General features: G+C 43.6%; 1 protein-coding gene across 4 annotated transcripts; it reads left to right on the top strand.

Annotated features, from left to right (window-relative positions):
- Window positions 1–1,125: 1,125 nt before the first annotated feature.
- On the top strand, window positions 1,126–20,461 carry ASB9 (ankyrin repeat and SOCS box containing 9). 4 transcript variants are annotated; one of them, XR_012764844.1, is made up of 8 exons: window positions 1,126–1,463; window positions 7,670–7,749; window positions 8,901–9,008; window positions 9,928–10,078; window positions 10,635–10,769; window positions 12,131–12,322; window positions 15,745–16,115; window positions 17,149–20,461. XR_012764844.1 is itself a non-coding variant. In XM_009940641.2 (8 exons), exons 1-7 carry the CDS (start codon window positions 1,370–1,372, stop codon window positions 15,867–15,869), a joined length of 885 nt encoding a protein of 294 aa, XP_009938943.2. In that variant the 5' UTR covers window positions 1,126–1,369; the 3' UTR covers window positions 15,870–15,888; window positions 17,149–20,461. The 4 variants fall into 4 exon arrangements, 1 of the variants encoding a protein (XP_009938943.2); XM_009940641.2 differs by having other exon boundaries at window positions 15,745–15,888; XR_012764847.1 differs by lacking the exon at window positions 1,126–1,463 and adding an exon at window positions 5,339–5,428.
- The last annotated feature ends 5,908 nt before the right edge of the window (window positions 20,462–26,369 follow it).

Genomic DNA, 26,369 nt, shown 5'->3' with positions numbered 1-26,369 from the left:
TCAGCAGTGGTGTGCCAGCATGTGCCCATGTTGCCTTCACAGATTCCCTGCTGGTGGGGCTTGCAGATGACATTCAGCTGCTGTTTTATATCTTTTATCATAACTGATATTTTTTAAACATGTGGACAAAGAAACCCTAAATACCATTCCAGATCTCTTGCATGCGTTACACGTAGGAATAAAGATGAAATCCAGTTGCTCAGGCTCAGCTGAGTTACGACCAGAATTGGCCCAAGATTAGCAACTTTGTATCTGCAAATACACAAATGCAAATTCTGCTGTAGTAGACAAATTGAAAAAAACCCAACTTAGTTTTTATTTGAGTGGTTTATTCTTTTGCGTGGAAGTTTTGCCTACTTGCCCTTGCCCACAAATGAACAAATATTCAGGGACAGAAAAGGATTTTGCTCTTGTAAATTATACCAATTTGGGAAAGAAAAAAGTGCAAATGGAGATCATCTATGAGAATAGTATATTTACAAACAGACCCAGTGAAATCAAATGGACATCCTGAAAAAACGTTGCCATTTGTTTGCTGGTAGTTTCACGATGTTTGTTTTAGACCAAGAAATTGCTTAAAAATGAAAGGGCATCGCTCAGATACGAAACCTGTAGTGTGACCGTGGCTCAGTGAAATCAATTGAACCAGGAGGGAAGGAAACGAGCCCGTGCAGCGCTGCGATTTCCACGCCACGGAGAAAACACGGGGCCTCCAGTGGGAAGCGCAGCTCCCCAGACATGTGGTTTCAATATCCGCAGGGTAAGAGGCGACCACCGCTGCGTAGCTGACGTTCGGCTCTCCGGCTCTTCATACCGTCAGGGCTTGGCAGATAAGAGGGGTGGTTTTGCACAGCACCCAGCACCCAGCGAGGCGCGTGGCAAAGTTGCCTGCAAACAACTTGCTCAGGAGCGGTGCAGATCCGCGCGCGCTCGTATCTCTGCGGGTTTTCTTTGCAAATCCCCTGCAGGCAGAGTTTGCTCAACTAGTAGAACTGGCTCTTTCTGTCTTGTTTTTTTGGCAAACTAAGAATTTCCTTCCTGATAAAAACGGACGGCGGGCGCTACGATTGGGCGCCGTGTTGGGGAGGATGTGACATCAGGCACATCTCTCGCTTCGCTGGATCGCTGGCTGCCTCCCAGGGCAGCTGGGGAGCTGTTTCGTTAAATCCCAACCCAGGTACTCAAGTTTCTGCACAAACTGCTGCCGGCACCACGTCCCAGTCTGCTGCAAGGTCTGTTCGACTCGTGCGCTCAGGGTCTGCTTAACAGATCACTCCCACTGCCGGGGGCTTGTCAGGGACGATGGAATTTGAACTCTCGAGACCGACCACAAAGTGAAAAAAATAGAAATTGCATAGACAGGGCTGAGATGGATGGTGAGGGAACAGATCAAAACGCCAGCAAATCACAAGAAGCCGGAGGCCAGGCGTCTGCAACGTCTCTGTCAAACCCCCTGATGAGCGGTAAGTAACGCTCCTGCCTCGCCGCCAGCCTTCACCTCGGCCAGTGGTGACAAAGGGCAGGGTCAGGCTACCGTGGTGTGCTCCTCCTGTTGTCCTGCTTCCAGGCAGGTCTGCAGTCAGTCCCACACAATGTCTTCATGCCCTTGCCCTTCAGAAGGGATTTTAATAAGCTATTCCTATTTAAAACTGAATAATTTGGTTGTTTTTCTGGTGTGTTACAGAAAAGATTGTCTGATTCTGCACTGCAGTTTGTATAAGAGGTAACAAATGCAGTGCTTGAACCACAGCATGCTGAAAAAGAAGCTGCATTGTGGCATGTTTGACTTAGATTAGTGCCAGCTGGAAGCTCGGCACTGGCTCAGTTCCTCTTTTCTTTTTCTTGCTTTTCCCTCTTTTCCTCCTTTCCTTTCTCCTTTCTTCATCTTCTTTTTCTTCTTTCCCTTTTTCCTTTTTTTTTCTTTTTCTCTTTCTTTTTCTTTTTCTTTTTCTTTTTCTTTTTCTTTTTCTTTTTCTTTTTCTTTTTCTTTTTCTTTTTCTTTTTCTTTTTCTTTTTCTTTTTCTTTTTCTTTTTTTCTTTTTCTTTTTCTTTTTTTCTTTTTCTTTTTCTTTTTCCTTTTTTCACTTGCAGATGAGCAGACCAAAGTGTTGTTGCCTAGGCTAAACCACAAGCCCTAGCACTTTCTTTTGCAATGGCCAGGGCCTTGTGATCTCTTGTGACCAATGTTGTTGTGGTCATCCGCGAACAGTTATTCAGACAAATGGCCTCACTCTGATCATTTCTCTGTTGTCTGGTCCAGAGCCATTGAAAATATGACATGGTAACAGAAGACAAGTAATTTAACTTCACATCACAGTTTACCTAGACGTGTTCCCTGTAGCTGTGTTTTCTGAGAAGCTACTCCTTCAGCTCACAGTGCGTGCAGAGTGAATGAGGTAAACTAAGATAATGTGACTTTACACTGTTCTTACTACCTTCCTGGGCTGTTCACAATGCTTCTATACACACAAAAAAATAGAAAATGAAGACCCTAGAACCACAAGGCAAAGACGATCAGTATATCTGCTTTGTTGTCTGCCTCTCCTCATGTGTGTCATGTATGTACATACTGAGGCTGGGGTGGGAGGGCAGGAGCAGCAATGCTGTTAACAGTATGAATCAAACCAGGCCCGACTGGAGAGGAACTCCAGCAAAATGGAAGCTGGAAGCAGGGAAGGCCACATGCTGCACTGCTGCACACGGATCTTTTGGTCCTGTAAAAACAGGAGTTCAGTCCATTCCTCTTGTGTCTGCCTGCTCCTTAGCAGAGTCAATAAGCCCTGCTGGAGACTTACAGCAGGAATGTATTTGGGTCAGGCTACATACATCACAAACTTTCGGGCAAAGCCTTAGAATCTGAAAAATACCTTTTGTAATACTGTTATATATAATGCCATAGGTATATGTGTATGCAAATAGCATACCTCCCCCAAAAGGATTTCAGAGGCCCTTCTGAGCTGCACTGTGCATGATCACCATGGAATGAAACTAGCCTGGGGACAGGCATGGAGCGTGCCACACCCTCCACATGATCACAGGCTGGAAAAAGATACTTTCAGCCATCACCACAAAAACGAGTGGTCTTCTAGAAACGTCCTGTGAATGCTCTGTTGTCCACAGGGCGTGGTCAGGGTTTGCATGTTTGTGTAGTGATTGGTATAAGGCTTCTTCTATATACACCACCCTGTCAATGTTCACATGCTCCAGTGCAATCAAATACAACCAGAGGTTTAATGTAACCTCTGGGCTGGCTGGGATTTTCGGTGGTGAAAGCGGATCTAGGTGACTTCTTGCCGCTGAAAGCCAGTGGGTTGTAGAAAAATGCCTTTTCTCAAGCAACCACTGAATGGATAAATTCTGCACATGGATGTGATGGCATGACTGTGCACCTCCCTCTTTGTCACCAGAATGCTGACACGTTGATATAACAACTTGGCATTCTGCACAAAACCCCGCCTGTACTTGTGTGACCAAAAAAAGATCAAACTGCAGCTCAGAAAACTTGTTCTTCAATCTAGATTTTTAGATCTACTATAAACATGCTTCCCTTGCAACTCATGAAGATTGGGCAATGGCATTAGTTAGAAACTAGAACGGGAAAATCAAAAGTTTTTTACAGAGCCTGGAAGCGCAAGCAATGGTAACACAAGAAGGATCAGCAAGATCAACAGCATGGTCAGATAAGCATCATTTGACACACATCACTTAAAGCAAAGCTATTTTAGTCAATGAATAATACTGTGCTTCAATAATTGTAGCATAGTTTAGCTATCCTTATGAGACCAGAACCAGAGCTTCTAGAAATGACTGTCTATTTGCTGAAGCCGAAGGATGCTTGCGAATTTACTGAACTACATGTTTGTTGTGGGATATAGCCCATGGAACATAGAAGGAGGCAGGCAGGCTCAGATGAGGCTAATAACAAATTTCTTTAAAAGGTAATTGACATACATTACCCAGATTTCCCAAGTTCATTCCTCTGTTCATTTTGTGTACTCGGTACCACCCATAAAACTGTATTGGGGTTCTAATTTTGGCCTTCTAATTTTGAGGCTTGTCCCAAATATGAATTACATGTGAGTTGATGTGCCTGTGATGTTAGAGTTGCTTCTCAGTTTCTGTGTTTTTTCCCTTGGACTTTCATAGTGAAAGTAATGCAAGACTGGAAAAGATCACTTGACTCATACAGTCTCATTTTGTTAGCTGTTTCTATAGTGCTAAATAGAAGAGATTGGAACCATTTCTGTCTTTGAGACCAAGCGGTGCAGACTGACTTGCCACTGCATCTTCACCTGCTTACAGCTCAATGCTGAATTGTTCTACTGGCTTTCTTTACTTGGCAGTTCAGATTTACCTGCCAGGTCTGCACAGTCTCTGACAGTGTCTCCTAATCACAGGCAGCAGTGAAATAGATGGCAGGTTTCAAAGTATCCACCAAATACCTAGTCTGTAGGCCATGGTCAGCAGAGCACCAAACACCTTCCCAGTTCCCTGGCAACAAATTTATGATCTAAAGGAAAAGACTCAAACTCACAGCTGTAACAAATACATGCGAAGACCAGGAGAAGGTCCCAAGCTTTCTCCATGGGGAGAACACAGGAAGGAGACTGTGCTCCATACTCAGAGGAGGCACAGCCCCAGGGGTGATGGTCCCTCCCTGCTCTCCAAGGCATCTCTCCTTCAGAATTCAAAGCCGATAGTCATTTTAACAGCACTCATGAGCAGTATATACTGACCAGGTAACAGAAGCTCCAGCCACCAGATCTGTGTCCTGTCTCCAGTCACAGTCAGTCTCTGGTGGACACAAAATAAGCCTCCTTTCTGGCCCCAAGGGATGCCCAGTAATAGCTCAGATCAAGTAAATATAGACCTAGCATAAACCAATGAATGGTCTAGTATTTTCTACATCCCTCCCCCTCCCCGTTCCCCTAATGAGGTAGCACTCATAACCAGAGACAGGGAATGGAGGATAAATGGTGAAAATCATGAATCAGCTGCTTGTCCATAATCCCTGATGAGACCCGTGTTCCTAAGGGTCTTGTACTGCCCACAGCTCATCCCCATCACGCTTCAGACCCACCTTGAGGTTATTTCCAGTATGTCACTGGGATTGTCCTGTGAGCAAGGAGCGTGCTGGAGCACTCTTAAGAAAGGATTCTCACAAGGAAAAGTGACGTCTTGGTTATTCCACTGGATTATTTTATTTGCTTCACTCAAATAAGAACTATCATAGGGGACCAGTTGGGTTCCCACTTGTGATGTGCGTGTGACTACTACTAATCTGACTAGCTGCTTGTTACAGAGACCCACATATTTTGAGTCCAAGAAGGGAAACACTAAAATTTACCCTAGTTCAGTCCATCAACGAGCCATTGTTCAGAGACAGCAAGACGTAATATGTACATATTTGCAGAAGTGTGCTATACAGGTAAGCATTCTTATGGACATCGAGTAGCTCAAAAATGGTGTACTGTAGTAGCAGAAATATCCTTTTGCCTATAGGAACAACTTGAGACAAATGTATTGTACAGTCATAAAAGAATCTTTCAAGAATACCTATATGTATAACAGACCTTTTGTGGCCACTATGCTGGCAAAAAATCATCCCCCTACCTAACACAGCTATGCAGGCAAAGCTCTTCTGTGTGTGATAGACACAACACATTTCAAAATACCACCATCGTTAGGTCATGATTTGCTTAGTGTACAATCTTTCAATCACAAGACCATTGTAAGTCTCACTGTGCTAGATCTTATCTTGTTTAAACTTGATGTCCTTTCCTGAGCACCCTTGAGGGTGAGACACCAATGGCCCAACAGTCTGAGTGACAGCTGACGCAACTGGTAATCACCTTGTTCCTGCACATCGTGGCATAGCCAGAAGCGGCAGGATATCAGCGATGAGGAGTTCAGCTCTCGCATGCACATTCATACCTGAGACAAGGCAGGATCTGCTGACCTTGCATAAGTATCGACAGCATCAGCTAATCTGCAGAAGTTATTTTAAAGAATTATGGTGGCTTCTTAGGTTTTGTTGCTGAAGGCGGACTTCTCACTGTTAAGCATCCGATTCCACGCATATGATCTCATCTAGTCCCTGAAAACCAGCAACTCGTCCAAGTTGGTCATTGGGGTTTTCTCTGTAGTTAGTGGAAGGAGAGTGGAACATCTGCAGCGCGCAGCTTAATATGTTTCCAAAAGAAGCTGGGTTAAAAGACCTCTGGAGATGCTTCTCTTCATTCCCAGGGGGACCCGGGCCATTAACATAGATCAGACAATGTGTTTTGAGGCAAAGAATACCGAAGGAGGTAAATGTCTCCCAGAGGGATTGTTGCTCAGCTGGCCCTGAGCCATAAAATCTGTAATACTGACGATCCCCTTCTATTAATGTTTGTATGGTCCTTAGCACGAAACTAGTCTGTTTCACTATATTATAATAAAGAACAAATACAGCAACTAGAGAAGTGAAATATAAAAGTCATTAGCAATAAGTATTTCCTCAGACCTTTAAGTTACTCAGTGTAACTGAGGAAAGATAAGCAAGCCTCGTAAACTGCATCAAATAATGCTTGTGCCTGGCAAAAAGATCTTTCAGAAAAGCACTCTATATGACTTGACAGGTTTGGTACCAAATTTAACCCTAAGGATTCCCTCCTGTACCTCCTTGATCCAGCTGGCGCTATGCTAACTCATTTCCGGTAATTATTTTTGACATGTGGCAGTTTTCTGAAGATCAAACTTTATATGCTAATATTACTTGGGAACAGTAGTTTAAAATTCAGTTTCTAACACAGACCTTTCGTGCCTCCTCAGTTGTCTGGCAAGGTGAGCTGAAGTCATTCTTTCACATAAGACCGTATACGAGCAAATATTCATCTGTTTTCTTTATATGGGCACTTGAAGTATCAGAGTATTTATCATGGTAGTAGGAACAGTTTCTTTACGACCTACTTTACCTCTCACAGGCTGGGCCTATGTCCTCACTGCTGTGCAGCCTGCGTCCGATCCCATCCCCTCAGCTGCCTCTACAAGCTGAGCCAGACCCTTCCTTTGAACTTCCCTCCATACGTGCTGTATCTCACCTTGTGATTTCCCCAACAGAAAAATCTGCAGTATTAGTAATAATAATATAGATATTACTTAAAATGTACCGCTGCACAGGCTAACACCAAACACTGAAATCTGAGGAGCAAAATCAGCAAATAATACAAATTCTCTCCTTGTACTTTGGTACCTTCTCTCGTTAGGTATTGTTGGCTCTAGCCCAGCTCTGAGCAGGGGTAAATGACTGAGCAGCTGTACTCTCTTCCAAACGTAGTCCTTCTGAGCTAATTGGTAAAGTGTACTGAGCTTGTGAAAACAAAGGCACGGGAAATAATTCAAAGCGAGGGACAAGCTCAGTCAGAGCAAGGTAATGTTCTGCAAATCCCTCTCCTCTTCTGCAGGGGAGCGCAGCCAGCACCAATGTGGGATGAGTTAAAAACACACCCAGATTGAAGTCCTCCTCTTGTCTCACTGCCTCCTAGCAGCTGCTCCAAGGAAAGCGTGTCAGCTTAAGTAATAAAATAGAAGAAAAGAGGTTTGCCGGGGTGACGCAGTTGAAGTAAAGTATGCTGATGAAAGAGTTCATGGAGTTGTCAGCCTTTTTCCTGTCTTTCTCTTTATACAGACTTTGTTTCAGACTGGTCTCCTTTACATGATGCCTCTATCCATGGGCGTTTGCTTACTCTGAAGAAACTCATCAAACAGGTACCCCTCTGCTGGGTTGATAAAATCTCTGCTGGATTTGTTCGATAGTTGAATGCAGTCTGTGCTTTATTGTGAAACCTCCAAGGTGAGAAAATCATGTTGACTGGAATCCAAAGAAATCCGTGTGTAACAGATATTCTGTTTTCTGCAAGCGGTTCCTTGCCTAGTGCAAGCTCTGTGCACTAAGCTGATGACATATCGAAATATCCTGGGTCTTACTTTAATTCTGGTTCAGGCAATGGGACCCCGGTTGCTGGGATATCTGGGTGGCTGGGGGGCTCCTTCTGCAGCTCCTGCGTCTGCGAGCAGCATTTGGTGCCCTGGGTGGGGGGAAGCTCTGGACCCATGCGTGACTCCGCTTGAAGCTTCAATTCAGCCACCAACGCATTTGTTTCTGAAGTGCCTGAGGGTATCAGGGGCCCTTGTTCCCACTGTAGAAGGGCATTGCCAGGGAGAAATGATTTCTGAACCTCACTGCTCCATTTCTTCAAAATTCTTATATATAGTCTGTGGAGGAGTTGTTGGAAGGGGAAGGGATATTGGAGATTCTTCCAGCTTAACCTTCTGGAGCACCAAGATTGCCAGAAACAAAAGATCCTGTAGAATCAAACCAATGGTTTCTAATGCAGAGGCCGGCTTTACTTCAGGAGTGTGCAAAGAGCAGAAACCATCTCAAAAGCATTTCAGGATTCAATCCAGTCAAACAACCACAGACTCAATGGACAGGAGGTCAGAAGGCTTGAGCAGTGATGTAAAAAGGTGGCAGTCACGACCCTGCCAAGAACTTCAGTAGTAATTTTTCAAATTTTTTTTTTCATTTCAGATTCTGCTGTTCATGGTGTAGTAGAATTAAAATCATGCTGAGTCCCAAAAAGAAATTCTGTATTGTCCCTTTGGACAGTCCACTGCCTACAGCTTTCTACACTGATTAGGACTGATTAGAGGGCATGACCTCTGGTGTGCTGTGCCAGTATCTACTCCAGCCAAAGTGTCACAGCCTCTTTCTCTGCTTACACATTGAGATGGGTAACTCCAGGCAGTTGAGGAAGATGCAATTACATAAAGATTTAAAGCTAGACAGGGTTTTTTTTTGTTGTTTGTATGGGGGTTTTGATAGTTGGTTGTAATTATATATTCTGTTACTTCATCAGGGGAGTGATGTTAACCTTGTTACAGCAGACCAGGTGTCTCCTCTCCATGAAGCCTGCCTGGGAGGTCATGCTGCTTGTGCCAGTGTCCTATTAAAACATGGTGCTCAGGTGAGTACATGAAGTACAGACTACTGTCTCTAGTGTTAGTATGTTGTATTATCACATTTTAATACTAGGCAATGTGCTATTTCATGGCAGTGTATCACTGTGATTTACACTCTCTGCTTAGCTCTGCTTAAGGTACATGTGTTATAAAATGCACTTCAAAAAGCAATCCTAAAAGCACAGATGTAAAGAACAGTTATTATTGTTCTTTAGAAGAAGATGCAATGTTCTCATCATTTACTGAAAGAATTGGGAAAAGTTGCTCTTGCAAAAGGTTTATAATCCTGCCACAGTTAAGGGTGTATTTTGTTTTCTGCACACACTGATCTCATTGGTGTCAATGCACCGAGTCTGAAGTAGAGGCGTATAACTGTTAGGATAAAATGGTGATAAAATGGGAACAAAATGGAAACAATGTGCAAGTAAAGTGGTGAAATGGATGTGTCATGCAGCCCCTACTTTTCAAGCTAATATCAAAATTGTAGTGAATAAGAAAATTAACTAGTTATGCATGTATTACCTTAAAGTTTAAAATAAAAGAAAAGGGGCAGGACTGCACATTTTCAGCTAAAAACAGACTCTTTCAGGAAAGGGCTACAGGGAGGTGTGTTTCAGCTGAGATAACTGAGAAATAGGCACACATGTAACTTGGTAACTTGATAACTCCTAAGAGGCCCTGGAGAGGCACTGGTTAAACATTGTTTTTCAGGAGGAGAGACGTGGGGGCAATTTTTCAAAAGATTTTTTTAAAGATCTTTTTAATAAAAGGTGGTAATCTTCAGAAACAGTAGGCGGGTTTTGTAAGGAATTAAATAAAAAATATTGAGAACCCTATTTTCTGTTGAGAAAGTGGATAATTTACATTAATTTTGAAATACTGAGAAGGCAAAATAAAAGCTTGATTGTGTTATTTTTCCCTCAGGTGAATGGAGTCACTGTCGACTGGCACACTCCGTTGTTCAGCGCTTGTGTCAGTGGCAGTGTGGCTTGCTTGGATTTATTGCTGCAGCACGGAGCCAGCCCACACCCGCCCTGTGACTTGGCATCCCCCATCCATGAAGCTGCTAAGAGAGGTAACCCCACGGGCATCAGCACTCCTTTCCGTGTTACTAAAACGTCTTGAAGTGGAAAAGAGAGATAAAGAAGATAATTTCCTTGATTTGGGTCATGCGAAATACCTTCCTAGCTGGTCTCATCACAAGCGGTACATTTCTTCCTGCTGCTGGTCCTCACTGAGGGCAGCTCGGCTGGGCTCTCGGGGCCTCTGAGTTCATGTGGTGACACCTGGAAGGGGGTGCGTTGTCCAAATCATCTGCTGACGGTGTGGACATCTGAGTCATCTGGCTATCTTCCAAAGCAGTGGAGAAAAACACAGCCTGATTCATCTCATTTTCGGTAGACAGCTGAAACAAGCCAGATAAAATACGAGGGCTTTAGCCTGTTTTGCTGACCATGGCTTTGCAGCTCCTGTTTTCCAGGTTGGAAACACTGGAGTAGATAAAAGTATTGCACTACCGTCTCTTGAAAAAACATTGAATTTTTGCCAAATTACACCACTGCAATAGAGAATTCGGACTGCTGAAAAATGCCTGATCTCTGTGAGTTGACTCTTACTTTATCCCTTTTAAGGTCATGTGCAATGTGTTGAATTCCTCGCGTCCCATGGGGTAAATATAGATCACAACATCAAGCATATGGGTACTCCACTTTATGTAGCTTGTGAGAATCAGCAAGTGAACTGTGCCAAGAAGCTGCTTGAGTCAGGTAAAAAGAAAAATAAAGGATGATGTACTTTCATATCCTGTAACACCTATCTTTGGATTCTCTTTGCATTCAACATTTAGAGGAGCTTCTGCTCTGGGACCTGGGGATGTTTCGCTCTTGATGGCAGTCCTGGATTAAATGGGGTAACAGGGTAACCAGGGTCTTCTTGACCCAGGAATCCAGCTTTACAGGTCCCAGAAAAATGATGGATAATCCTGGATTTCACATGGCCGGCAGTGCCTATAACAAAGAGCATTCTTTCCAGTGTCTCTGTGTGTGATGCTGCAGTTATTTGAAGTGGGCAGGAAAAAATTTCCTTTTTTTCTTTTCTCCCTTTTTACCCAAAACAATTGACTCAATCATTTTTACGTAGTATTTCTGCAACATATTTTAATTCGCACCAAGTTCGTAAAAAGTTTGAAACATTTCCAACAAAGGAAAATGTTCAGCCCTATATTCTTTGCATCAAACAAACATAGCTACAAGTCTAAGCACTTGGATAATCATACAAGACCATTTTATGTTATCTACAGTAGTGCATCTCTTCTAACAAAAGGTAGCCACATAGCTAGTACAAAAACGATGGACCAACAAAGCCGCTTTGAAAAAAATAAAAAATATTTAAATCAACTTATGCACTATTTAGCACAGGGATCTTTTTTTGGAAGAAATCAAATACAGTTTATAATCTGAATACTAAATATTTGGCTATTGTTCTCTGTTTTCTGCCATTTTGGATTTTGCTGTCTTCTGTGTATGAGAATGTGTACTACGAAAACATTATAAATAGCATTGAACTGGTTCTGCAGCTCACCCTTGTGTTTTAGGAGACATTAGCCCAGGATAGTGGATGGGGGAGCACTCATCAGGGTGCTTACCTATATCCTGCTCTACCAAGGACCTCCAGAACTGCTCCGTTCTCACATTTTTTTCCCCTACAGATGATTTGGCATTTGAAAATCCCACTGGCTTAAGACTCCAGTTCAGAGCAAGTTGAAACCCTGCATGTATCTTAAGGGAATGGGGCACTGGGTTGGGGAGCAAAGGTGGGCTGTAGGTGGAACCGCAACGTTGTCCTGCCTCAAGGTATCCAAGAGCTGCACTGTGGATGAAGGACTTCCTCATGCACTTTTGCTCTGGGATTGTTTTCTTAGTGACAACCCCATTGCTCCCCAACCAGTGCAAGTTGTGCATGTGAAAACTGTGGTACCAAGCACGAACTCAAGGAAATCCACCCCTGGGTAGATGCTATAGCATTTACAGACTAGCAAGAGAAATAGCAGCTAGTGCAGGAAATGGAAATAGGCTGCTGTGTAGTCATTGTTCTTTGTCATTGTTTTTGGTCATCTCCTTGTGTTCAGGAGCAAACGTGAACACCGGCAAAGGCCTGGACTCCCCTCTGCATGTGGCTGCCAGGAATTGCAGTGTGGAGCTGGTGGAGCTGCTGATTGACTTTGGAGCAGACATTTGGGTGAAGAATGCAGAAAGCAAGAGGCCAATGGAGCTGGTCCCACCTGGCAGCCCTGTGGGACAGCTATTCCTGCAGAAAGAAGGTGCCCCTTAGCGCTTGTTTTGTTCATTCACTTGGGATTCGTTAGGGAAAAAAACCACATAAACCACTGCAAAAAGGCTGTGCTATTCCATGCTATGGGCGCTACAACACTGAGGATAACTGAGCTCACCTTCATTCACTGATATATAGACACTAGCTGTGTTCTTTAGCATCAGAATATAGTAGCGCACTATTAGTAATAATGGTAACAACAATAAACCATCTTTCGAACTCTGGGTTGTGAATCTGTTGCATTGGGGAGCAATAGTAAGTAACTTGCAATACAATGAAAAGTAGAGTTTAGGGTGAAAAAAAAAAAAGGAAAATGCTGCTTAGGAATTAATGGTAGCTTTGTCTGATTACCTGAAGCACTGAAGTCAGTGGGAGCCTCTCAGTTCCCTTGTGACTGAGATGGGAGTAGATCCAGCAGTGTTATTTGGAACATGCTGACAAAAGCAGGAAGGAAATCACCCTTGTTGGGTGTTGAAGATATCTGGTAAGCATTGGGATCTTTGGGTTTACAGCATCCTGAGGGTCAGGTGTGTGCCAGATACTGTTCTAAGCATAAAGGCAAAATTGCAACCAGAAGATTTTTAATGTCTGTGATACTGAGGAAAGAATATTGAAACACTGATCTTCTGATTCTTTGGCCTTTACTTTTATTGCTTGGCCAAGATCTTACCTAGGTACAAAAGTACCTTTAAAATGGAAAACTTTATATTAAAGTTTTTGTGGGGACTAAGGAAAATTGCACAAGAATAATATAGTGATTATACATGTGTATATACATTTATAAACTAGGCCTTTTTTAAAGGCCAGCATTACGTGCTGAACAACCCAGCAGTATCAAACTGGAGGCTTAACCCTTAGGAAGGGCTTATTTTGTACCTGCAAATGAAATATTTCCAGATCCATTTTATTGGTTATGAATAGTTTAATGTATTATGGAGAGAAATCTTGCTTACCAATCTTCAGGAAAACTAGAATGAAATTTCTCATGTCTAATCTTTGGTGTACTTGTGTTCTTCTTTAGAAGTTCTCATTGAGTCAGAAGATCATGCATGTTACTAAGTAATTTTCATTATTTTAAACAAGTTGCTGATGGTGTGGTACATGATTTTATTATTCCAGTTACAGTCAGTGTGACTGTTGTCATGAACAGATTTACACCAAGGTGAATCTGGAATAAGAAAGTGATGAATCAGGCCCTACTTGAAAAAGCAACGTGAAAATAATGGCACGAAAACAACTGTGCTGTGCATGTTATGTATGAGCAATGGACATTTGGTTTCTCAGCATAATCTATGGTGCACAGAGCTGTGATCTTTTCGAGCTCCAGTCCCTGCTGTGTTAGACTCCTGACTCCTGTGGCACTGCATGTGTCCTGTTTATTTGAGATAGAAAACCATTTCAGGCACACCCTGTGGAACCTGCCCCAGAAGCGCGGCTTGGACTGAGCTGACAGCTTGAGCAGTAAGGAACTTTTCTAAGTGAAATTCAGCAATCAAAATCAGAAATGAGAAATGCCTGAAGGGAATTTTGCCGCTGAATAGTTTTTTTCTGATGTTGCCCAGCACGCTCTTCTCTGAGTAGGGTCATGCCTGGTGGCCGGCGGTGTGGTTGCAACCTGGGGGAGCGGTGCAAGCATTACCCCTCTGGTTTCAAGGGGAGATCTGGCAATGTGCTGCAGGGATGACAGCCACCTCGCCAGCCCCACGGCCCCTCAGCACCAGCACGGCTGAGCTGCTGTTCTCCGGCCCTGCTCCGACACATGGCTCCTCACCCCCCACACCACAGATGCTGGGGGACATCAGCTCCATGCCCACGGCCAGGGCAGGCTGGAGGGAGCGTGTTTTTCCACCAGACATAAGCCGGTGGGTGTGCTGACCCAGAGTCACCCTAGGAGTTGCCCCAGAGCAGGTGTAGTACATGTGGTGGTCTCCCTCCCCACGACTTCACCATGCTGCTGGACAACTGCATGCCCTGCTTGCGTAGCAGCAAGAGTCCTATGTGTGGGTGAGAGAATTAGCTAATGATCCAAAAATGCGCTTTTTTTTTGAAGAGTATGCTTGCAGTTGCTAAATATTTTCTAGTGTAGTGACACAGCTTGTGTTTTGGTAAGTCTTTAGTTTTTGAGTTGTTTTTTTTTTAATGGAAACTTTTTAAAATGAGATGTTTACAGGCAGGGCATTTATCTGCGGGATCAGAGTGGCCAAACACAAGTGCAGTGGGATACTGCAACAGTCAGTCTCCCTTGCCCCATGTAAACTTGCCTTGTTGTCTTGTACCCAGGCGTAAGGTAAATCATCTGCTGACTCCTAGCAGGAGGGTGCAGACCTTTGCACAGCCCTGCAAATAGCACAGCTGTTTTCAGCCTTGCAGAGCTGCTGGAAACTTGGTGGCCTGAACACGGGAAGACTCCAAAGTTGATTAAAGCTGCCACCTCCCCATATTTTTGCTGCAGCCTCTGTTCCTTCCTGCTGCACTTCACCCCTCCACCAGCACCAACTTTTCAGCTGTCTGGTGACCATTAACTTGCCCACGCGGCAGGCAGGCACGATCGGTGACACCTGAACTGTCCCCTCCCAGCTCACTTACCTCCCTCTCGCGTTCTGCGGGGTCTCTTCGTGTCTCCACCCCCACTCCCAGCACCCAAACCTCAAGTCCACACTCGCTGCTGCCCCTGCTTTGCCCTTCTTACCTGCCCTCCCACAGTCCCCTGTGACCCACCGCCCGTGTCATCCCTTCCTGCTGCACACCGGGGAGAAAATGACATGTTGGGAGGGTGAACTGAGAGAGGTGCAGCAGTTAAAAGTGCCACGAGGGACCTACCTCTTTGTGAAAAGGATAAGCCCCCCAAGTAAATGTACAATGCCATGATACTTAAATAAAAAGAAAAGCACCACAGATCCTTCAGCAGGGCTTGTGTCTATCAGCACGAGACTGGTTAATCTGAAAGGTTTAAATAAAGGATTATATGGTATTTCTTTTGCTATGTGTTTGTCACTCCAAAAAAAAAAAGCCTCAAAAAAGCAGTGGGCTGCAAATTTGGATCTCACTGAGGGAAGTCGGGGGAGGAAAGGACTTTGAAGAAGGCATCAATCATCTCTTCTTCTCAGACAACACAAGCCACTTCACAGTCGTGCAGCTTAAAAGGGAGAGACTGACGCTGCTAATGCTACTTGCAGCTGTGTAAGGACAGAGAGTCACTAGGTGTGAACTGAATTGCCGGTGGGCTGATGTCCTTTGGTGCGTGCAGGTGTGGCTTTTCACCGCTGAGCGTCCTGCGGCAGCCGCACACTCTCTGTGCAAGGTGGGCTGCAGGAGGTGGGGGGTGTGATGATGCGCGAGCTGCTGTTTCAGCTTTACAATTTTGGGGCGATAAAGCCACATGTGTAACCTCTTCCCCGGCTCTCTCTCCAGGGCCTCTGTCCTTGATGCAGTTGTGCCGCCTGTGCATCAGGAGGTGCTTTGGACACAAGCAACATCAAAAAATAACCGGACTTCTCCTCCCGGATGAGCTGAAACATTTCCTCCTCCATATTTAAGCTTTCCGTGTTCAAAAAGGTGACTTTAATAACACAGCAAGGTTCGTTGAGGAAAGAGTCTTCTCATCAGTAGTCTTGCTAATGCCTGCAATGTTAATTTATAATAGCTGCTGGTCCATAGTAAAGCGCTGGTTCCAAGAAGAACAGGACTGGCCAACTTGCTCGGTCCTTACTGCCACCACCCCTGGCAAATCCATCGTTTGGAAAGGAACAATTCTGCATGGTTGCACAGTGAAGCTTGAAAATGTGAGTCAAGAGGCCTCTAGAAAGTATAGAAAAAGAGCATAGTGCTTTATAATACATCTCTTGATTTTCTGTATCCTGGCACAGTTTCAGAGGGCTCATGATTGACAGCCCCTTACAGAGAAAATCCATATCTCAGCCCAGCACTAACAGCACTTGGCGTATACATTAAGGATACTAAGGATAGCTGGACTTTCTCTGTAAGCAGCACTCACGTGCCTGTTGTCTGTGAGGGCTGTACCCACACCACTGTGCACATAGGGAAAGGGAATGCAACTGGACCAAGTTGCAGAGCAGAAGAGGTCCTCTGGCAGATGTCATTTATTTTCGAAGTATATCACACTGCGGAGAGATGAGCACCAACCAACAATCATCCACATTTAGGCCAACATCTGAAACATGTGTTTCTGCCGTGACATCAAGTAGGTCACTGCTGATGGCAGCTCCCTATAGTGCAGTAATAGTGGAGGGAAAGTTTTTAATCATCCATTAAAATCACTTACTCCTGATGCTTTGAAACATGAAGGAGCCACACTTCAGTGCTACACATTTTCTCCTTGTAGCATATTATTTTTCAAGGACACAGGGTAACAGGCTATCAGTGACAGGCATAGAGTTCTCCCCCTTTCTGCCCTGAAAATCAGATGATATTTCCTAAGCATTTCTCAGCATGCACTGGAAAAACAACAGCTTCTATGCCCTTTCCCCACCCAAGAAAAGAGATCATCTGAAGACTGAGATAGTTTTTTTCTTGGAGATGTACTGCCTCATTCATAGCATTTTCCATGGGAGTGGTAATAATAACACCCCTAATGCTGGGTCACAAAATGAACAATGAAAATACTGAAATTCAAGTCCGTTCCAAATTAAAAAGATAATGGGTAATTTCTGGTCCCCGCTCAGCTGCTGAGCTGCTGGCCTGGCATGTGTGTCTCTCAAACAAACATGATGTGTGGTTCTCATTCCACGGAGGTCGTAAGAACAAATATTTCCTCCAGCTAAACTTCAACTCTGGGTGTTTTTCTTTCCCTCCCAGAGACATGTCCTGCTGCCACAAACCAAGGTGCCGTTATGACTGCTCTGTTCTCTCCTGGGTGCTCCCCTGGGAATATCAGCGGCCTGGTACACACAGCAGCGAAGATGCCGAAGCTCTGGCTCCTCTGCCTGCTGCCTGTCCCCCCTCCAGCTCCGAACCACGGTGCAACTGCATCACCTGGAGCAGCAGTGCAGCCACCGCCTCCACTCCGTTGGAGGGGCACACGATGCTCTTTGGAGCTTTTGGAGATACTTTCTTCTTGGCTTCACTGTGAAGATTCCTGCAAGAGGTGTGTTGGTGGGTGAAAACTGTGATGACATCTTTAATGCCAGCAATGAGATATACCAAGTCCTCATCTTGTAAGTGGAGAGACCAGCAGCCTTCAAATGCATGAACTTCTTTCAATGTTTACTGGTGTGCCGGTCTGTGCAGTGCAAGCCTTCCTTTCGCGTATGAGAACTTAAAAAGGATCTATCAAATGCTCATATTTGATGTAAATTACAATTCAAACCCCTGGCTGGACATCATGACTGCTGGCTATAGGTATGCAGTATGATGGTTGGATTTTTTTGTGCTGACCAAATGCAGCAAGAGCAGTTCTGTAGGTTTTGTGGGACACTAACTGTATGCTAAAGGGACAAAATAACAAGCACAGTTAGAGCTGTAATTCCCCTTGTGACAGAGACCTAGAAATCTTCAATGATCAGACTCAGTCTATCACACATAATTTAATCCACTTAAGTATTCACTGGCTGGTTTTAGGGGGCCTTCTATATTCTTTCTCTCCTGCTGGAGAAGAAAAATAGACAGCCATCTTTATACATAGAATAGAAATGGGTGTCTTGGATGAGTGGATCCTTCTAAAATGAGTATCTTGGTTAAGCTGAATCTGCATTGTACAACCAGGGACCAGACAACTAACCTAGCACTTCACTTTTGAAGATCAAATTATGAAGAATCCCAGCTTTGGCAACACATCTGAAACCTGAAGATCCAGCTTATTATATTTCAGATGATGAAGAACCACTTTTTTAACTGGTAGTTTTATTGTTTAACTTTAAGCATCTTCTTTTGTAAGTGCAGCCAATGGGTTTAAAGGAGTAATGTTAATACCAGGAGAAAGTTTTCAGAGAGCGAGAGTGGTGAGAGTGGCTTTTAGATTGCTTTTCTTCTGGAAATTTCATAGTGTGACCGTTTACTTGAATCCCTCTGATCAAGTGTAGTTAGAATAAGTTCTGTATGCTCGGATTGTATAATCTCAGTATATATGCTTATTTATTTTAATATAAATTGTGGATCAACACTGGTGATTTACAACTTTACACATCAAGACTTATCCAGTTATAGACTGTAAAAGTTGTACAAGATGCGAACTAAAAAAGCTCATTATAGGTGAGGATTGGACCTTTTCCTATATTTCAAACCATTACAAATGTAATTCAGGACTTGAAAGACTGTCAGGAATGTATCCTGGATTCTTTGCTATTGTTTTGTTAGCAGTTTAATGGTAGTCAAGCCACAATTGTATAGCATATTTGCTCAAAAATTAATAGTTTATACGCTTTTCTTTGATCTTTCGTTCATTTTTTTAAATTATAGCACTAATTTTATGGGTTGTCTGATACTATGGAGCTTTGGACTGAACTCTAACCTTTTGCAATCCTGCCTACAGAGAGGTTGTGTATAGAATAATTCCTTCAAATAGACCTATAGAAAAGATAAGATGCAAATACAGTGCAAATCTTGCCTTTTGCTGATCTTTTAAAATGGAGTTGGACTCTTGCAACAATTTTTCTATTCACTTGAGGGTTAGTGAGAAGCAGCCTGAGGCTTCACAAAGTAAAAGAAAAAAATGTAAATTAAGATGATCACCATCTTTAGTTTGTTTTTTTTTTAACTGATTTGCTTCAGTTTGTTTCTTGCATCTTCTCAGCAAGCGGCACATGTAATGATCTGGGTGCCTTTGTGTGTGCCACACAACAGGAACTCTTTGTTGCAAGGGGATGTGTGGAGATCCCTGTATAGTCAGAAGTCCAAGGGGTGTCCGCCAGCACCCAGTGGCAACACTGCAGAGCTGGAGAGAGGTGGGAGTGCAGTAATTCTCTCTCCGGCAGATGCACCTCTGGGTGTCTCTGCCCTCAGAGACCAGCTGAAAGAGAGAGGGCAATACCAGCAAAATGCTTTACAAGATCTTGTTTCTGCTTAAGAAAACTGTGGAACTTAACCAACACCTCAACAAAGGAAGAGAAAAAATTTAAGCAAGAAAATTCTCTTTTGATTTATTGAAAGATGTTTGACACAACAAATCTTTGCAAAGTCGTTATGGCTCTTCAGCAGTTGCTAGGTGTGATCAGCCATGTCCCAGAGCTCAGTTCCTCTTTTTGCGGTTGCGTGCAAAGGTCCACCGCTGCCCTGCCCATTTCTCGCTGTTTCCTTTTTTTCTCCCAACTGGAAACCACAGATATCTGAATCTAGTAAATGTAATACACAGCTTTGGAGCATATGCAGAGAATGTCCTCTTGCCTCTCCACTGACATGAATTCATTTCAAGATGACTAAGAAGGAAATAAATTTTACTTTACTAGCTTAGCAAAATGGGACAGACTAGCTGCAAAATAGCAGGTCAGTGGTGCTAGAAGAGAGAAAAGAGAGTGCTTGTATGCCTAAATTAGGATATACTCAATTCCCCTCAGACTCCTGTACCTGAGAGCCACAAGTCCAGGACGTGATGCTCCTGAAGCCACTTTTTCACGCTTAACACATACACTGTATCTGTCAAAATGGAGACTGTCTTGCCCTGCAGTCCCAGCCAGAACCCTGCTGGCTTTGGATAAAAATTCCTGGGAGTTATTTCTCTGCGTATAGAGCAATTATTTGTCATTTCCTGATACATTGCTCAGCTCACTGCTCCAAGGGATACTCAAATCCATGCACACAGGCAACATTTGATGCAAAAATGCTCTCTAGCATGCCTTGGGGAGTCCATTTTAAAATGACAGCAGTGAACTCCTGCTGGGAAAAGAAATGTTTCAAATTGTTATATCCTCATTCAACCAGGTAACCCTTATTCCAGCTCTACCTGAGTGCTCGGGTAGCACATGTGGTCATGTTACTGTGCCACAAGGTCTTGTTTCTTTTCTATGCCAGGTGAAGCCTTTACTTTCTGAACTACTGCCCTTTGCATTTTTAAAGTGCTTGAAACTCACTAATCATCACTGATTGAAGAGACACAGGACTAGATTCATGGCTTTAGTGCCTGTGAAGTAAAATTGAGTTTGCAATCTGTCAGCTGTCTCACTTCACAAATAAAAATATGGAGTCTCTGCTGAGTCTGGGGCTTTTGTGATCTGTAGAACTTTCCTTTCTGTGGTCTGAAAAATACAGTGGTAGCAGTGAAAGCAGCTCTTTGTCTCATGAAAGCACACTGACTCTGAATCCTGAAGGTTTGTACAGACCCTGGAAAGATGGTATGAGTACGACAAGTATAGGTATTCGTTCATGGAAATTGCACTTTTTATGAACTTATTTTGAGGAACGGGACTTGTACTGGTTTTGTCTTTGGTTCAGTAACTGTCCTAAAACAGGAACTGTTGATGTTGCAAGCTTCTGCCTGAAGATAATCTCCAAGCAACCGCTTTGTTCACCCCAGTCCTCCCCGAAGGCGCATCGCCCCGGTACACAACTCGCCTTTTGCGCCCTCCTGGTGAGCAAGGGCTGAGGCTGACAAACTCTTTATCCAACTGTTTACATGTAATTTTTCCTATAAGCTGGTAGATGGCATCTCCACCTTCCCAAGCCTCTTCAATGGGTACTATAGACCTCCCTTTCCATAATAGCTGCACTCATATTCACGGGATCAGAAGCAGCGATAAAGGTATTTCTGCTCATGAGCTCAGTGGGTGCAAGGTATGAGCATATCCTGACTTCCTTGCTGTGAAGTCTATTAACTTGCCCCACGGAAAAGGCAAAGCACTCCTCAAGCCCTGGGAGTACCAGCTTATTCTCTTTGCTCATTGATTGCTGGAGCGGGTTGGCTTCGCTCACAGCTCCCAGTCATTTTTTGGCCAGAAAGACACCCTGCCCAAAACCTCTTCCTCACAGAGAAAAGGGTAAGAAGTAGATTTTTCTTTCTTCCAAGCTATATTTACTTTTATTATTTTTTATGCTAGGAAATAAAAAGAACCATCCCCAAACAGTTTAATCCAAATCAAGCAAATTGCACATTTTTCTTGCAGGAACAGAGTAAAACATATGAAAAACATTATCTCCCAGATGGCCTATTGGGACATTTTCTTCAGAGGTGATGGAAGCAAATTCAAATCGCCTCCTAGAATGAAATAAATAGAGTCAATCACTACCTTTGCTAGCCCTGATGCTTTGGAGATAGATCCTCCTCATTTTTGGTGAATCCAAGCCTCTCTCTCACCCATTTCATCCAGCAAGACTGTCTGACTTGAATTTGCCAATAGCTTCTCACCAAAAGTGTCTCGGTACATAAGAGCATAAGATGAGACTTTTGGACTAGGGCATCCCTGGGGCAGGGACTGGCAGCCCTGGGGGGCTGACATGGGGCGCTGGGCCATGGGCAGGGTGGGGGCACCCCCGGGGTCTGATACGGGGCAGCAAGGGCTGATGGTGCCCTCAGGGTCTGGGCCACTGGGTAGCCATGTAAATTCTTGGCACTTATGGCATCCTATAAGAAGGAGATCCATAGCTCTGCCACATATTTCGTGTATGGCTAATTCCCCTCATTTGTTCTGCAAGAGTTTCCAACTAATTTTGTCTGAGAAAAGGAACAAATCATTCCTTACTCTCTCCTCGATACTCCCTTGATAGTCCTCTATCTCATCCTTCCCTCATAGCCTTTTCTTTCTCAGTCCAAAGGCTCCCAGAACTCCTTAGCCACTGCTTGTACAGAAGCTGGGAGACTGAAATATTGTGATTTTATTTGTAAATAAAGTATCCTCTCACGCCCAAAGAGGAAAAAAAGAGGCCAGAGCTATCAAATGCTTCCCGGCTTCTTTCCTTGAGTGCCCTGTAGTGTTTCTCAAATACTTCTGTGTTCCCAGCTTATGTAACCAGACAGATTAATTCAAAAGAAATACCTAGTGAAAACACCCTCAGCTCAGTTTCTGAAGGGGTTTTGCGCATGGTCTCTCCTTTGAGTTACCTCATTCCATAAAAATGATGCTAATTGTTTTGCATGCTTATCCTGGATTAAATGGCGACTGCTACGTGCAAAGATCTGGCAAAGGGCATGGCACAGAGAGCTCTTCTTTTCCTGAGACATGGAAAAGGGATTGTGCCCTATCCCTGCACACAGTCCAGAGTTCGTGTCTGCTCTTCCCTACGCCTGAGCAGCTGAGCAGAGACGTGGGCAGCCAAGGCACTTCTCTCCTGTTAAGTGTGATGTTTCAAAGCCCTCCTGGGGCAGGTGGCCGAGGGGCAGAGAAGCAGCCGATGTGGGGGCTGTCAGCCCAGACGCCTTTGCCAGCTCCTCTGGAGAGTGCTGAGCTTAGCCAGCAGATGGTATTGCTGGCACACGCCTCTGCAGAGCAGTTCTGCAAAAGGAATAATCAGGGAAAAACTGAGCGAGGACAGTCATGGCGCTGGGAGCCAGCACAAACTCAGGCTCACACAGACCAGGGGATCTCCCATCATTGTCACTTCCCGCTGAAAGCCAAACAACTTTCAGTTTTGTTGTCCTACTATTGCCCAGCTTTTCTGCATTGAATCTCCATAAGTGAGATGCAGCAGGATGCATACAATTCTCAGGGTTTCTCTTAACTGACGGATTAACTGTGCTTTGTATTTACCTTCCTTTTATGGTGAAGACTAGTATTTTTTACCATTCATATATGCTGGGAAGTAAGCACTGGGCAGCTTTGGAGAAAATGAACACAAACTCTTTCGCTTGGTCAGTGGCTGTCAATGACCTTGTAATTAGAGGTATTCCGCAGCACTCCCAGACTTAGAAAACACCTGCTTGTTGACTTGGTTTTTTACATAGAAATGTGCTTAAGATATTTTTCCTCCAACACCCATTAACACTTAACAGAAAAAATGTCTGTTCCAAAAAATGGAACATCCATACCTACTGAAATTACATATAATTAACCAATTAGACACTGAATTCTGAGTCAGTGTTCAGAAAGAGAACTTACGGAAGCATAATACCCTTCAGAACCCCTTCTCTCTTCTAAGGAAGTAATTACTATTGCCAGCTTCCTAATTTTACAGGCTAGCTGTTACTGCTTTCTAGACAGCAGCTCTAGGCAAGAGTCCTTCCCGTAACTTATTTCGGTTGAGGATAGTCCACTGAGGTCCTTGGAGCCTTCTCCTAAAAAACACACAGCACAGGACTTTACAAAGTCATTTGATGTCACAGGCAGGACTCATCACGTCTGTGCTCCATGCTGTGCAGTGACTCTGATTTTAGGGAAATGTCTTATTTCCATGACCTCTCTACATTGTTTTGTTTATGCTGCTTTCCACAATCTACAGCTCAGGAGATGTCTGCATTGCATATGACGATCTAATTCAGCTTCATGTATTAGAAATAAATGCCTTCACATACTGACTACATGTAGGCTGGTCCTTTTAAATGTAATATATGCTGTGAATTATTATGGCAGATCTTCACGCGTCCTTCTCAGTAAGGTAATTTAGTAAGACATATAAATGACTGCCTGAAGGTGTGCATTTGCCTTGTGGAAATGGAGACAGTTACTTTGATAGTGCTCTCGTTTCTCTGAATCTTTTACAGGACCTGCCTAGAATATTGCAAATATCAGTAAGAAAAAGTGTAGGGAACAGGAACAGCATCATAAACTTAGTGCACTTGTGATACTTTTGTGCGGCAAATTGCAGCTGGCTGGTGTATGTAGGATGCACAGCTCCTGCAGCAGTTGCTTCTGGCTCCACAAAAGCCATAGAGGAAGGGAGACTGGAGCTCTGCTTTGCTCTCTATATCACCTGTATGTGTCTGGGCTCACTCTATTAGAAATCACCCTAGAAGCCTGAGCCCGTGAGAGAAGGAGTGCTGTAACCGTCTGGGTGGAAACCATGCACTGCAGAGATGTCAGTGCTGAAGAGTTTCTGGTGCATTTAGTACGGGCTCCATCTTAAGTGATGCGTATTTTAACACTAAGCTCCAGCTATGGTCGTCTTGAGGCTGTCGTTCCCTCAGCAGTGCTGTATTTCGTGTGCTGATCGGTAACACGGTGCATGTGGCCTGGAATGAACAACCTCATTTCACATCACACATCAGCCTTCGAAGCTACTTCAGCCGACAGTGAAAGAATAGTGGTTTAACTACTCTTTCGGCCTCCTCAGATATCTATTAAAGTGCAGATATTCTAATATACCCAGGGGAAAAAAGAAGATTTCTTGGCCAAATTCTGTACAAATGACTTCTGTTCTCTTTTCTCATCAGTTTAAACAATTTTCTCTCTAAGATTCCATTCTTTCTTTCACTAATGCACTTATTGACTCATATCTATTGAAGCACCTTGCCTCCTGGCTCCTTTTGCTGGCTCATTACATGTATTTATTGCTGCATTTCTCTGAAGCAATTTCATTAAAATCTGCTTTATGGTTATCGCAGAAATCTACTGTTAGCATACAGTGCCCTTTCATGCTCATAGCAAGTGCAAGTTCATTCTGCCTTTTAAATTTTATTGATCTGTTTTAATCACTTTAAAATGAAAAAAACATGTAAGTTATTGCAGGATTTTGTCTCTTTCCATTAACAGCAAAATAAACCTAATTTCCTGCAGCTTTGTGCTTTATAGCTCAAAGCTTCAGTGTGGATTACTTTTTTGAGAGCTATTATGATTGCCCATGGGCAGAACAAGTTCAATAGAATATCAGCTGCTGAATGTCCAAGGAAAAATTCATTGGGGAAAAACGTGCAGCTCTGTTTGCAGCATTTTGTAGTTACTTAAGAGGTATTTCTGTTCCCTTATCCTCTTGAAAGGTGACTGTTAGCATCAGTCTTTCTAAAGTGTCACAAGTATGAGGAATGAATATGAACATTGTTGAGGGATTTGGAAAGCGCTTTTGACAGAGTCCAAAAGGCAGATTAGAAAAAAAAAAGATGAGAACTATATATTGACTCAAAGCCACTTTTGCATCCAAATCCAGGCAATCTGCGCCCCGGCCCCAGTAGACACCTTTAATTTTTGGTAACTATTGTTCATGCCTCAAACGAGGTAGTCACACAACTTCCCTTCACATCCAGATCCTCAAAGCTATTTAGAGGCCAGAGTACACAAGTTTTGCTCAGACCAGAGTGTGAATGAAAGGCCCTATGGATTGACGGGTCACCAGCCCTTAGTCCAGTGGCATGTTCACTACCCTATGCAGTCCTGCTGCATTTTCAAACACATCTCAGAAAATAACTGCAAGGAAACTCCCAAATTCCTATTACTCCACAGTGTTAGGTGAGCACATGTGTACTCCCTCTCCCCAGTAGCTCCTGAATCCCTTACAGCCAGCTTCTGTGACTGCAGGGGACCTCCATCCTCTGACATGTGGATTACCTGAGGATTTAAGTTCACATATCCTCGCTTGCATGGTGGCATTTCATCCACATGCAAATACAGTACTTGGCGAATCTAGAATTAAGGATTCTTAACTGGTGAGAGTTTCATAACTGCTAAAAAGATGGCTATGGTTGATTTGACATCACTGAGGCTGAACAGCATCTGGGTGCCACAGCACATTATGATTTCTGCTACACCCATTGAGAACATCAGGGAGGAGACTGAAGAATGCTTTTTCTTCCTTCAGATCACTGTGACTGAGTGTCTCCCATGAGGAGGAAGAGGGGTATGAAGTGGACATAGACAAAAAGGCAGAATAGTTTTTTATGCATATCTGAATTGTAATGGTATGGTCAGATAGTAGATGTTGTTCTCAGCGCAGCTGAGAAACATAGGATGTTAACAGTCCTTGTCTATCTAAAGAGTCCAAAGTTTTTGAAAGCTTTTTTATCCAATAGATGGTTGAGCAAGGAAAGGGTGCCAAGCTGTTAAAGGAATCAGAACAATTTGGCTGGTTTCTTTCATGAAGTATTGGATGTCATGCTTCTCCCAGAGAAAAAAATGAAAACATGACAAAAAATATTGATGGAGAAATGAAAAAGAAAAAAATATTTGTCCTACACACTTGCTGAGGCAGAAGAATGTCAACAGGATAATAAGGACAATGTAATGCAT

This window comes from Opisthocomus hoazin, chromosome 1 (genome assembly GCF_030867145.1).
Source record: "Opisthocomus hoazin isolate bOpiHoa1 chromosome 1, bOpiHoa1.hap1, whole genome shotgun sequence".
NCBI classification, from domain to species: domain Eukaryota; kingdom Metazoa; phylum Chordata; class Aves; order Opisthocomiformes; family Opisthocomidae; genus Opisthocomus; species Opisthocomus hoazin.
This window is presented reverse-complemented; position numbering and strand designations above follow the sequence as displayed.